This window comes from Mugil cephalus, chromosome 7, assembly GCF_022458985.1.
Source record: "Mugil cephalus isolate CIBA_MC_2020 chromosome 7, CIBA_Mcephalus_1.1, whole genome shotgun sequence".
Classification (NCBI taxonomy): Eukaryota; Metazoa; Chordata; class Actinopteri; order Mugiliformes; family Mugilidae; genus Mugil; species Mugil cephalus.
The window spans coordinates 6,016,949-6,029,677 of NC_061776.1; the positions used below are offsets into that span (position 1 = coordinate 6,016,949).

The 12,729-nt window shown below is 43.0% G+C and overlaps 1 protein-coding gene across 1 annotated transcript in view; it reads left to right on the plus strand.

The window, feature by feature from the left end:
- Positions 1-6,321: 6,321 nt before the first annotated feature.
- Positions 6,322-12,729, plus strand: part of LOC125011240 (partitioning defective 3 homolog) — a 256,960-nt gene continuing 250,552 nt past the window's right edge. Inside the window, exon 1 of the mRNA XM_047590347.1 lies at positions 6,322-6,772. Within this exon, the coding sequence (XP_047446303.1) occupies positions 6,653-6,772 (120 nt within the window). The 5' untranslated portion in view covers positions 6,322-6,652. The remainder of the gene's footprint in view (positions 6,773-12,729) is intronic.

Consider the following 12,729-nt stretch of genomic DNA (forward strand, 5'->3'; position numbering starts at 1 on the left):
TGCAATGCCGCCATCTAGTGGCTGGGGGAAGCAATGACACTTCTAACAAACGCTAAATTCAATATATGTGTATATTATTATTTATCTTTTACGTGCTAAATTGAACTGAATAATTGAATTGTTACGTTAAGTACAACGTTTACAATTAGCCAGACTCAAATAGGAATGTATCCATGGGTCTTTACTTCAGGAAACTTCTTTGTACATTAGAGAACATTGACTTTTATTTTATTTCTAATGCATCTCTTGATATTTTTTAAACATCTGTATTCCACCCTGAAGTCAGATAATGTGATCACGATGAATATATATATATTATAAATTAACTATATTAACTATTCAAACAAAAACCTGACAGATCTGCATCACAGACAGTTTAGATTGTAATTATTTTCAGCGTGTTATTTCACGCTGAAATCAAAGTGTGTCCAGTGCCATGACTGTGCCGTATAATCCGCTCTGTTTTAACTGAATTCCTTTATTGAATCCTTTATTGACCCTGCAGCCACCGCGCCATCTGTCCTCCCGCGTGCCAGGAGAGGTCGTACTGTTGATCCCGCTGTTATCAAAGACCGCTGCTCTGCAGGGAAGCAAATATGCGCAGCACAGTTAATAACTGTCATTATTAGTCTATTTATAAAGCACATTTACTACGTTTTCTTTTCAGTTTCAAAGGGAGTTCTGAACATTTGTCCTGCAACAGACTTATGCAACATCACCTCTTCTGGCCTGTGCTCCCCCCCTCCTCCTCCTCCTCCTACTCCTCCTCCTCCATCCTTCTCATCTCCTTGTCCTGTCCTGCAGACGGAGAGGACGGAGAGGACGGAGGCTCCAGATGGCCGAGTACCAGCAGCAGCATCAGCAGCAGCAGCAGCAGCAGCAGAAGCAGCAGCAGAAGGGGGACCCTCGGGTGGCGCGGAGGCCTGACAGCAGGGAACCCGCTCATGACCCCGACCAGACAGCTCTTTAGCACGAAATTAGCCCGGGATTGAACGCGTAACACAGTTAATGCCATCAGAGGCAGTGGGGCATCTGCTGGGGGCTTTTGCAGCTTAACCGCCATAATTCATGAGCTCTCACAGCGCTTTTAGGAAAGTCAAAGTTTAACATTCATCAAGGTTACAGTCATTATCTGCATCATAAAAATGCCTCTGATGTAACGGCTCACATTAAGGGAGCCGTGGACAGAGCACGCTGCACTCTTTGCACCCACGCATAATTGTCTTTGCAGATTAAAAGGTTGATATCGTAATATATGCTGTGAAGCGTAACGTCTCTGAGTGTGTAGCAGGCTGCAGATAATGCATCTGAGAGCGTCAGGAAGAGGTGCACGTTGCAGAGTTCCTGGCTCTGAGCTCACGCCTGAAACCAGCCGCACGATCAATAACCAGCTTTACTGGTTAGAAGACAACAGATTCAAACTAGTTATTACATCGTCTATGTTGTGGATTCTCATTAAAACAAAGCAGATTTTTAGGTGCAGTCACTAATGAAGCCTAAATGTATCTATATAAATATACAACATAACAACAGATGAATACGTGAGTGAAAAACTTTTTTCCTTTTAACTCTTTATTTAAGAAAAAATATGCCAAATAAGGTTTAAAATTTATAAAATAACAGTGAGGAATACTAACTATTTTTTTTTCTTTTTATTGGGGTCCAAATACACATAAACAGTCTCACTTACACATAACAAACATATAATTACACATAATGGAAAACTGGACAACAGCAGCTCCCTTGTTAATAAATAAAATCTAATAATCATCATTTAACAGACATCACAGATTTACAAATCCCTTAACTCATTGTCCACACTCAAATTTCACACTGCAGTACTACCTTAAATAATATAATATTAATACACATTTATAAGGTTTCATAAGGTACCTATAGGTGTGAACCACCTCTACACACTCACCGCACCTCCGCTCCGTTTAAGATTTATTTTTTATGTATTAACTTATTCCTGACATGAATGTGGACAACAGAATTTGTACATAACTGCACACCACATTTTGAAATGAACCCCTCCATGATTAGAAAGGAACAGCAAGAAGACAATGTTTGTTACATTGATCTGCCCCCTACTCCAACTATTAAAAGAAAAGATGGTCTGACGTCACATAAAGCTGATGTTCAGTAGCCGACTACACCAACGACGCAAATAAACAAAACAAAAAAAAAAATAACCCATACAAGTACAAATTTACATCATTAACATCCAGTTTCGAGTGCAGGTTGACATTCCCTGTAGTTGGGAATTCTATATTTTTTTTTTAATGGAAGAAATTGATTCTTTTGATTTCTTTCTCTCTTTCTTTCTTTCTTCTTCTTTTTTTTTTTTTTTTTAACTACATGCCCCTAAAACCCTCAGGGAGCCTGAAGAGGACGGCTCCCAAAAATAACAGTTAGTGTTTGACTTAAGAAATGAAATCAGGACAGAAAACAGAAGCAGAACAGAAAACAACAAACATTACAAAAAAAAAAAAAAAGAGAAAAGAAAACAAGAAGTGATAAAAGTTTAACCAAGTGAGGAGGAAGTGAATTAGGCGGGAGAGCTGGTCAGGTTGGATAATTATGAAACTGATTATTGGCTATAAAGAAATTATTAAACAAAAGTGGGGAATGTTTGAACTAAATATGATAAATATGATAAGTGATATTTATACGTTACTATGCTGTATGTGTCAAATTGTGCTGCATTCTACCTACTGCCGTTGGCTAGTTAGCTGGTGTCTTCTCGTTAGCTGCTAACTGCTAGCTCGCTGTTAGCCTGCTGGCTGTTTTTTTAGTCGGACTGAGCTTCTGAATGTGTTTTTCCTCGGATCATGGCACAAGGGATTGTTGGAGCACCTCCTTGGTTTGAGCCGTATTGATCAGAGCAGATGAAGATGAGATGAATGCGTCTCATCTGACAGGATGTGTGTCAGTAATTTACCTACAGATTCATTCAAATACAGTGTTTCTGCTTTCTGAAACGCTTTATTTAAAGGTATCTCTTTCTCTTCTTGAATCCCTCACTCTACCAGATTAAAACTAGGATTCACTGTGTTTTATATTTTGTGTGGTGGTTTGGACCGACGCCTCACAGCGAGAAGGTTCTGGCTTTAAATCCATCCACTTCTGTGTGCGTGCTCTCCAAAGACATGGCCGTAGGTGTGTGAGTCAGATAGGTCCAATAAAAATAAAATAAGACGCATCCATCCTGGTTGAATACTTGAGAGGTCAAAGGTCAAAGCTGTAGTTGCTTGTATCTTTCAGAAATTGAGTCAGATAAATATTCATCATGTCAACAACCGCTTCACTAAACCGACCCCATTGTTTTCTTTCCTCCCTCCATTTTTATTGCACGTTTCCTCCGTTGCTTTTTTTTTTTCTTTTGGTGAAAACCACGAGGAACAAGTGCTCATTTTCTCCACCGGCGAAGCTATTTAATGTGCGGTGACAGCTGACCGAGGCCGAGGCGGCGGCTGGCGGCGGCCTGCGAGCGCTCCAGCTGTGCTCGCAGTTAAAATAGCCTCCCAGCTGCGCGCTGGCGAAAACCGCACGCACGCTTTCCACGCACTTAAAACTCACCAGCTCGCTCCTCTTTCCTTGTTCTCACTGGAGTTAGCGCTTCGGCCTCTCTCTGCCGCCTGTGGCCCTTCATTCGGGGGGGAAAGCATCGACCTGTCTACGTGATCCGTAGGTGCGCTGGTCAACAGGTGAGACCGGCCACCGCTTGGGGGCCCCCGGGTCGGTAGGGGGGGCCCCTCAAGGGCTGAGAAAATTCAAATTACGGCAGTGGCAATGCTCCCTTTGCTCCATGTGAGTCTGTAACGTAGTTAGGTTGGACAATGGCGCCCAATACAAATAAATAAAAAGAAGTTATCCCACTAGAATAGTGGTGAAACTTTAAATTTACTCTTTGTAGAGTTAAATGTGTTCTAATTATACATGTGTAACTCTCTGAAGACAAATAGTTGGTGTTAAAATGGAGTGTTGGTGAATTAACTCTACGACGAGTTCTGAACCTGGAAGTGACACCTCAGGTGTTCATTTATTAGCCCCGCCCATTTATTATAGCCGTACCTGGACAATGATCCTGAGAACTACTGACTGACTTTCACTGATGAGAAAGCTTTGAGAAATAATGTTTTTTAATTTTGATGTTAACACTGACTGTTCTCGGATGCCCCCGTACAGCGCTGCATCGGAACGCCAAGCTAACGCTAACCTTGATGTCTTCAGCCATGCTAACATAAGTGCCCCACTGCAGGCTGCTGCATCCTGGTTCCTCTGGCACCTTTTTAAAACATTTTTTTTGCGTTTGTTTCTGTTGGGATGTGTTTCTTTAAGCAGGAACTCTACGCTGACCCTGAGGCCAGTCTTGCGTGGAGGCTGGAGACAGTCCACCACCTGCTGCAGGAGCCGCAGGACTCGTTCGCTCTCATTTACCCTGATGTTTAGGAGCAAAGTATCTGGAATGTTTCGATGTAAAGTGGGCGTCTAATGTCGTGTACAAACAGCTAAAATAAATGCCTTAACCTTAACATGGTCTTGTTATTTTATCCTAATTTATTTTACATGTAATACAGTGTAAATACTGAGTAAACATCTGTAGCAGTCAACACCTGACACTGAGTGAGTTGAACACTATACACTAGTGTTGAGAGAAACAATCCACATGAAATACTGTGGATTTATAGAAAATAACTTCCATTATGGGCACAATATTCAGTTTGTTCTCACTGATGGTGCCAGAACAGTGTGTCCACAACAGAGTGTAGTGAATGTGTTTTGCTCAGGGCCCCAGATCCTCCTCTGCGTCGGGCAGCTGTTCCTGAAAGCTCCCCGTGGATCTGGCTTCTCATTGGGGGGTTTGGTTCAGATTCAGACTCAGGAGGAAGGAGGCGACACATGGAAATAGCAGAGGGGCGGCTCTAAAGAGGAGACCTGTGCCTTTGAACGAGCGGCGATACACCGATCAGCCACAACATCATGACCACTGACGACCATCTTGTGATAATTAATAATTAATAATGTTCTGCTGGGAAACTTTTAGTCCTGGTGTGAATTTGTGTGGATGTTACTCAACACGTGCCCCCCACCTAGAAGGCCCAGACCCAAAACATTAGGAAGGTGGTCATAATGTTATGCCTGATCAGCGTGCATCAATACAAGCAGACACAAACTCCTCCTAATCATCAACATCTGCTTTTTAAGAACCAAACTCAAGGCTTTAAAAATAGACCAAGAAGAACATGGAGCTCGTTTAGTTTCTATCGTTTAAAGGACAAAGTTTAAGTCTCCATTGTGTTGCTGTCACTGTGCGTTATCATCAGTCTTTGTAATGGTTTGTTGTAATGTTTGTTACCCACACTGACCACAGCGTGGGGACAAACTGCAACGCGAGGCCCGTCACCGTCTCAGCCGACGCATTCAGGTGCCGCTCGTAAAATCCACGCTCGTGAGCCTCAGACGGGTTCCTAGCGAGTGTCTGTCGTGTGTATGTGTGTGGGCAACAAAACGACTGTTGTAACTTTTAATATCTATCTATCTATATTTACTTGTGACGATTTCCTGTGCATGTCTACTTATGCATTTAATTTTTAAGCTTTTTCTTTTTTTTTTTTTTTAAATCAGAACGTTTTATTTTATATTTATATTTTTTAAAATAAAAACATTTTATTTTATATTTTTTTACGTTTTTTTCATAAGAATATTTTATTTTACATATTTTTTTGTTTTTTTTTAATAAAAACAGATTATTTTATATATTTTTTACGTTTTTTTCATAAGACTATTTTATTTTACATATTTTTTTACGTTTTTTAAAATAAGAATATTTTATTTTACATAACTTTTATATACATATTATTATATATTTTTTTCTTTTTTAAACTATCTTCACCTGTTCTTGTTGCTAGTGGCTCTTAAATATTTTCTCATTTATATGTCGTTTCTGTGTCATTTTCCAAGTCATTTTCCAAGTTTTTAAAATAAGAATATTTTATTCATATCAGTCATGACATACCATTTTTACATATATTTTACTATTTTTTCCCTTTAAACTATCTTTACCTGTTCTATTCTTCTTTTTGCTAGTGATCCTTAAGTGTTTTTTATATTATATATTTACTTCTGTGTCGATTTCTTTTATATTTGTTCATATTTTTTAATAAGCCTATTTTATTTTACTTTTATCTATTTTCTTTGACTGTTCTTCTGTTCTTTTTGCTATTTTTTTTTTTTTTTTGGTGAAACTGCGACAAAGCAATTCCCCTTATGGATGAATAAAGTCCGTGTTAAGTTCTATCGAGCTTTTCACCTCAAGTTGTTGTTGGCTGTAAATCCGACATTCCCAGTGGCTCGTGAACGCCACACATGACCGAGCATTAGGGATTGGGAGCGGGGAGGGAGAGAGGAGCTAAACAGGTGGTCTGAATACACACAGAAGACAATGTCGTCCGGCGGGGAGAAGCGGAAAGACCTCTAGTCCTCGCTTCTCCGAAAGGAATACCGGGACAAACCGAAAAAAAAACCCCATGCTCCTTTTTCACTTCCACACGGATTTCCTCTCCTCCTCCTCCTTTTCCTCCTTCTCCTCCTCCTTCTCTCCTCGGCTTCGCTCCGAGCCTCGGGAAGATCTCGGGCGCTGAGAGCCATGAAAGTCACGGTGTGTTTTGGCCGGACCCGGGTGGTGGTGCCGTGCGGGGACGGGAATGTAAAGGTCCACACGCTCATCCAGCAGGCTGTCATGAGATACAAGAAGGCTATCGCCAAGGTGAGTGCAGCGGGCGAGCCTCTACCCCCCCTTCCCTGGGTCTCCTTGCGGCTTTTGTTTTCCTGGAAACGGCGGCGCGTCGTCCGGACCGGGCTCGGGGCAATATGGCGCAAACTTCCCACTACTGCGCAAATAGGCAGATAGGAGAGGGAATATGCGGTAGTTTCTGTTTTCTCTCCCTCTCTCTCTCTCTGTCTTTTTATTTTTTTATTTTTTTGCTCATGTCCGCTATGTGTTTTCTGCTTCCAAAAAGAAAGACGCACCGCCATTGTGGCTCTTGTGTTTGTAAACCCACTAAAAGTTCCTCGGGGATTCGAACCGTGGCACGCTATCAAATCAGTCCGCGCTTGGCTGCAGCCCCCCCCCCCCACAAAACGCGTTAAAGTAGGACTTTTATAGTAGATTTTTATGCACATCCCGGTAAAACCAGCTGTTCGGGGCCCCATGAAAGCTGCCCCTGCTAGCCAGTTAGCCAGCGGGGGCTGCAGGAGTCCGGACCCACGGTGAGGCGTTCAGGGCTCCAGGGCACAGGACGATGCAGTTAGAACCTGGAAAACTCCTCTAAAAAAAAAAGCACATGTCTGCACTCTGATGTAGCATCAAGAAAAACATTTATTTGCATGTTTGTTTAATCTGCTGAATGCATTAAGGCTTGAGTAGTTTGCTGGGATGTGCAGTTTTACACAAACGGGTCAGAGTTGAGGTAAACATGGCATGTTTAAAAAAAAGCAAGAAAACAACTTTTTGCAAAGTTGTGGGAGAGTAAATGAATGGAGAGAGAAGCTGCAGGCGTGCGTCGCACGGCTGTTTGAGCAGGCAGGACGGCATCGGGCCCTGCAGGTTTGGGAGGGAAACCGTAGAGCCCAGCTCCAGCTGACCGGCGGAGGCACCGACCTGATGCATGAATGTTGCACATAAAGGTGAAAGGAAAGAAAACCTGTTGCACTGATGTTGTGCAAGCTGCAGGTAACCTGTGATCTAGCTCAGAATGCAGAAAAGATTTTAATATTGCGTCTTAAAGCAGAGATTAAACTTAATTTAAGATGCAGCATTTTGAAATATTCAGTAAAATCTTGGCATTGCCTTTTAATGCAGCTTAATTCCTATTAATCATTATAACTTAAAGCGTCCTTAATGCAGAGTTTGCACTCTGATTTAACATCTTGATCAGGAAAAACTTTAAAATCATGTGCGTTAAAGCTCGAGTAGCTGGCTGAGATGTGCAATTTTGCACAAATCATGGGAGTTGAGGGAAATCGGACGCACCCGAAAAGCGAGAAAACGACTCCTGCAAAGCTGTGGGAGAGTAAACGAGTTAAGAAAGAAGCTGCAGGCGTGCGTCGCGCGGCTGTTTGAGCAGGCAGGGAGTCCTGAAGGTTTGGGAGGAGAAACCGTAGAGCCCAGCTCCAGGTGACTGCTGGAGGAGGAACGGACCCCGACGCATAAATCTCGCCGAGGAAGGTGAAAGGAAAGAAAACCTGTTGCGCTGATGTTGTACAAGCTGCAGGTAACCTGTGATCTAGTTCAGAAGGCACGGTTCTTACAGCGGAGATCGAACTCTCTGACGCCTTCTCTGATTTGAGCTGCAGCAATTTGAAATATTCAGTGAAATCTCGGCTGTTATTGCAACTTAATTCCTGTTGATTATAATTTAACGAGGCCTAAAAGCAAAGTTTGCGCTCTGATTTAATATCGAGAAGAAACATGTTTGACTCATTTGCGCTGGATGCATTAAGGCTCGAATAGTTTGCTAATAGTTTGTGCAGTTGTTAGAGTTCCGGTAAATCTGGTATGCTTGAAAAGTAAGGAAAACACTTTTGCAAATTTGTGAGTAAATAAATTAGGAACGAAGCTGCAGGTGTGCGTTGCGTAGCTGTTTGAGGAGGCAGGAAAGCATCAGGCCCTGCAGAACGTTGGAGTCGTGGACCTGCAGCTTAAACGCGAAAGAAAACTAAACCTGTTGCAGCTACGTCGAGGAAGCTGCAGCTTAAACCACCACCAGGTCAGTTCAGGAGTCAGAAAACGCCGAGTGCGCATGAGGATGGTTTAACGAGTGGGTGAGGTGTATGAGAAACGTCAGTCAGCTCCGGCTGCCTTTGTGTTTCCTATACTATGACCCAGATGACTAAGGATCCTCTCAGGCACGTTGCCCCAGCGCCGAATTTAGTGAGATTATTTGCCTCGTTAAAGGTACAGACATTTTAAGCTGCTACTCCGGTTTGATGAATTATTAATGCCTTGCTCGTCCGTGTGCTAACTTTAAGCCCGTCTCTCGTGCTGTAATGATAATGACCTCGAAGTCGTGCTGTATCCTCCTCACTTTTGAATAATTCACCGTGAGCATGCAGCCGAGTGCGGCTGAGATCCTCTCTGCGCCGTTAAGATCGGCAGGTTCAGATAGACGCTTTCTGCGCTTTGCTTTTCGAGGTGGCGTCCTCTCCGGTTCTTGAGCCTGTGCAAGTTTGACTTTTATTGTTCTTTCTTTTGAAAGACGGCGGCGCAAACCTTTCCCGGGGAACTCAAACCTTGTTATTTTGTACCCTTGGAGCTGGTGAGTTTGGGTAGAAGGCCCGAGTTGGAATGCCCAACGGAGGGATGTCCCAGTCGGTTTCTGGGTGACCCAGGCATTTTTAAAATGATCCGATTATGATCAGCCAAACCCTCTCTTTTGTAGATATGTTGTTTTAGGTCTTCCATGAACCCAAACCACATCCCTGAAGCGCCAGAACTACTACTTCTTCTGTTTTAATGGCGGTTAACTGGCGTTGAAGCTGCCAGAAACCCCAGAAGAAGAAGAAGAAGAAGACTGCATCAAGCAAAAAATATTACGGAAAGGTTGTGGAGTTCAAAGCGTTGGATGACCAGCACTTAAAACAGTCGCACAGGACACACGTGATCTAGTAGAGCACAAGTACGTGAAGCAAAGCCCGTATGAATCTCCAGGGGAGGGAATTTATTTGATTTAAGATTGGATCAGGGCTCAGATCGGCCGATTAAATTATTCAGATCTGAGTGGGGGATAAAGAAAAACTGGATCAGGACATTTGTAACTAAACTGTAGGTTCATTTTAATTATTGCTGCCTGGTTACCCTCTAACTATCCACATGTTATAAACCACGTCCGCACAGGATTAGTTTTACCTGGAGATGTTATATGATTCAGAAATGACTCCCCCCCATGTCATGTAGCGCATTTGCACAGGATAAGTTTTGAAAGCTTTAGTTAGTTTGCAGATTCTAATGGTGCTATTGTTACTGTTGATCACGGGGAACAAATCACGAATGGCCCGGCAGTATTTGAGTCAGACGATGAACGCGTAAATGCTGGATGTAATGATTTCACCTGTGTGAATGGGTCTGCGACATATCGGCTCTGCACCAAACATCGTTCCAGCTTTGATTTCCAGTTCCTTTCAAATAATTAAGTGACGAGAAGCAGAAAAAAAGTCTCAAATCAAAGTAAAAACACATCCCAACAAATCATTGAGATGCCGATTCCCACTGGATTAAGATCACAGACGACCTTCGGCGACTATTACAAATTACTGGAGCTCCGCAGATAAAACTATTCCCGTGTGAATGTGGTGATACACGGACTGTGTGTAAAGATGGACAAAAACCCATGACGTCAAAGCGACAACTATGGCCTTAAAGTGACTTTTCTGGTGTTTAATGCAGAGAGTGGATGTAATTGTTGTGGGAAAGAAGCCACTTATTCTTGATCCAGTTCAAATAAAAGAGAGTTCTTTATGAACCCTTCACCCACAACAACATGCTCTGCCTCAGAATTCAACACCCTTGTCATTTAATCATCTGAGATCTGCATTCATTGCCCCGGCCCCGCCCAGTCCATTTCATCCAGCCGCACGGTTCAGCGTGTTTCATGTCTAGCAATAGACTCAGGAAGTCCTTTGGGGCGCAGATGTTGTGTTGAAGATCACAGCTTTTTTTTTTTTTTTTTTTTTTGGTCTGCCCGCCTTAATAAGAGGACCAAATTTAGGCTGGGTGTTTTCTCCTGCTTCAGTGTTTTCTATGGACCTTCTTTAACTTCCCCTGTCATTAGAGAGGAATGCATTCTGCAGAAAAGAAATAAGCTGTCCACTTCTGAGGGCCCCGAGCCATCTCATAACTATGGAATTAGAAAGATGAAGCTACCGGGATGAGCGTTTAGCCGTTGTTTGGACAGCGCTCTCATGCTGAAACCTGACTTGACTTTAGAGCAAACTGCTTCAGAGGTTTCTGAACTCACTGAGTGTCAGATTATTCTCCACTGCTCTTTTTCCTTCTACGGATCATAGGGTAGCTTGTCACTAATGTTCACTCGTGTAACAGACAGTGTGGCGAACGCTTTAAATGACACCCTTGACTGGAAAACTGTCTGGTGGTTTAACGCTCCAGGTCCTCGAGTGACACGAGATTTGACACGTCAGAATATCCATGATTTGTGGCTCCTTTTTATTTATTTATTTATTTTTTTGACTGTTCCTAACACTTGGAAACCTCACGTGGGATATCAGGTGTCTGGATTGTTGTGTCTACAAGGACACGCGGCACATTTCCATTCACGGTTTCACTCTGATAAAGTTTCATCTGGAAGAATTTGGGCTATTGTGTAGTCGCAGTGCATACCTGACCTGTTGCAGATAACAGGAACAGGTGCATGAGGTTGGTCTGGTTAGATAAGTGACAGATGGATGGATACTAGATATTTCAGTCCAAAGACATGCATGTAAAGCTGAGGATACACTACAATATTTTTATCCTATATTTTACCCACCGTTCCCAGTGGACGACGGTCTTCATGGGTAGTTGGTGTCTGAGGGAAACGGACCCGATTTGACTTAAGTTGCAGTCAATCAATGAAATTTTTGAGGCGAATCTGGTTGTGTGAACTGATTACTGACCCAACTGCAACCTATTACCAGCAGCCAGTGAAGAAGGGCGGACACGGTGTCGGAAGACGATGGGAAGTAGCGGGAATATCAAAATAATGTGAGCAGCAAAGTGGTGACAATCTGGACCACAGAAATGGAGGAGAGATTTGCACAAGAGTTTGATGCATTCATTTGGTTTGAAAAATCACACAAGTGTGTGATCCCCCAGTGTTTGGATCATACAAAAACCTGCTGAAGCCACTCTCTTAAGTGTGTTCTCCTAGCCTTTTTAACATCTGTTAACTAGCGTTTCTAACTTGGCCATAGGTGTGTGTATGTGAGTGTCATGTACGTGGCCTCTTGCTCAATGCCACCTGGGATTATATCCTGCATGATCCTTTTACAGGATAAGCAGGTATAGAACCCGGTTCTTTGTTCTCACCTACTTCAACCGCTACACGCTCAGAAACCTCTATAGCTCCAGCTTTCAAGATTATGAGCAAGTCTTTATGAGAACAGTTTCTTGACGGCCGCCCTCCCGTTAATGGGTGTGTTTAATTGTTTGACAGTGAAATGGGGCTACACTCAGCCGCTACAGACGCCAAGGGAAAACGCGTTTGATCAAGTGTCGGAATTGAAAGACGACACCCACCCAGGAGATCGTCAAATTTGAGCTGCGCCGTCATTAATCAAAGCCCGATGTTGCGTCTTCGTGCTGGCGCGTGATCAAGATATTACACAATTCATTACTCAAATGACTGCTTTTAATTAGTGCGCCGCAGCCTTTGATGGCGGACGTTGCCTGGAGATACTCCAGCAGTGGTGCAGTGGGAGAGTTGAGCGTTGCTGTTGTTGCTGGTCGTACTCAAACAGATTAAAACGTTTGCTTGCAGAAATTCTGCCGTGCGTCTTCAAAGATGAAGCTCCAGCTATTGAATCTGGCCCATTTTCGTTCATACGAGCAACGCAACCACGTTAAACTCATTACACTCGATATTGAACTCAGTGGGATGAAGAAGAAGTGTTGTGTTGTGTTGGGGCCCAAGTGGAAAAATGAAACGCCCCAACGTACTGTGATACGTC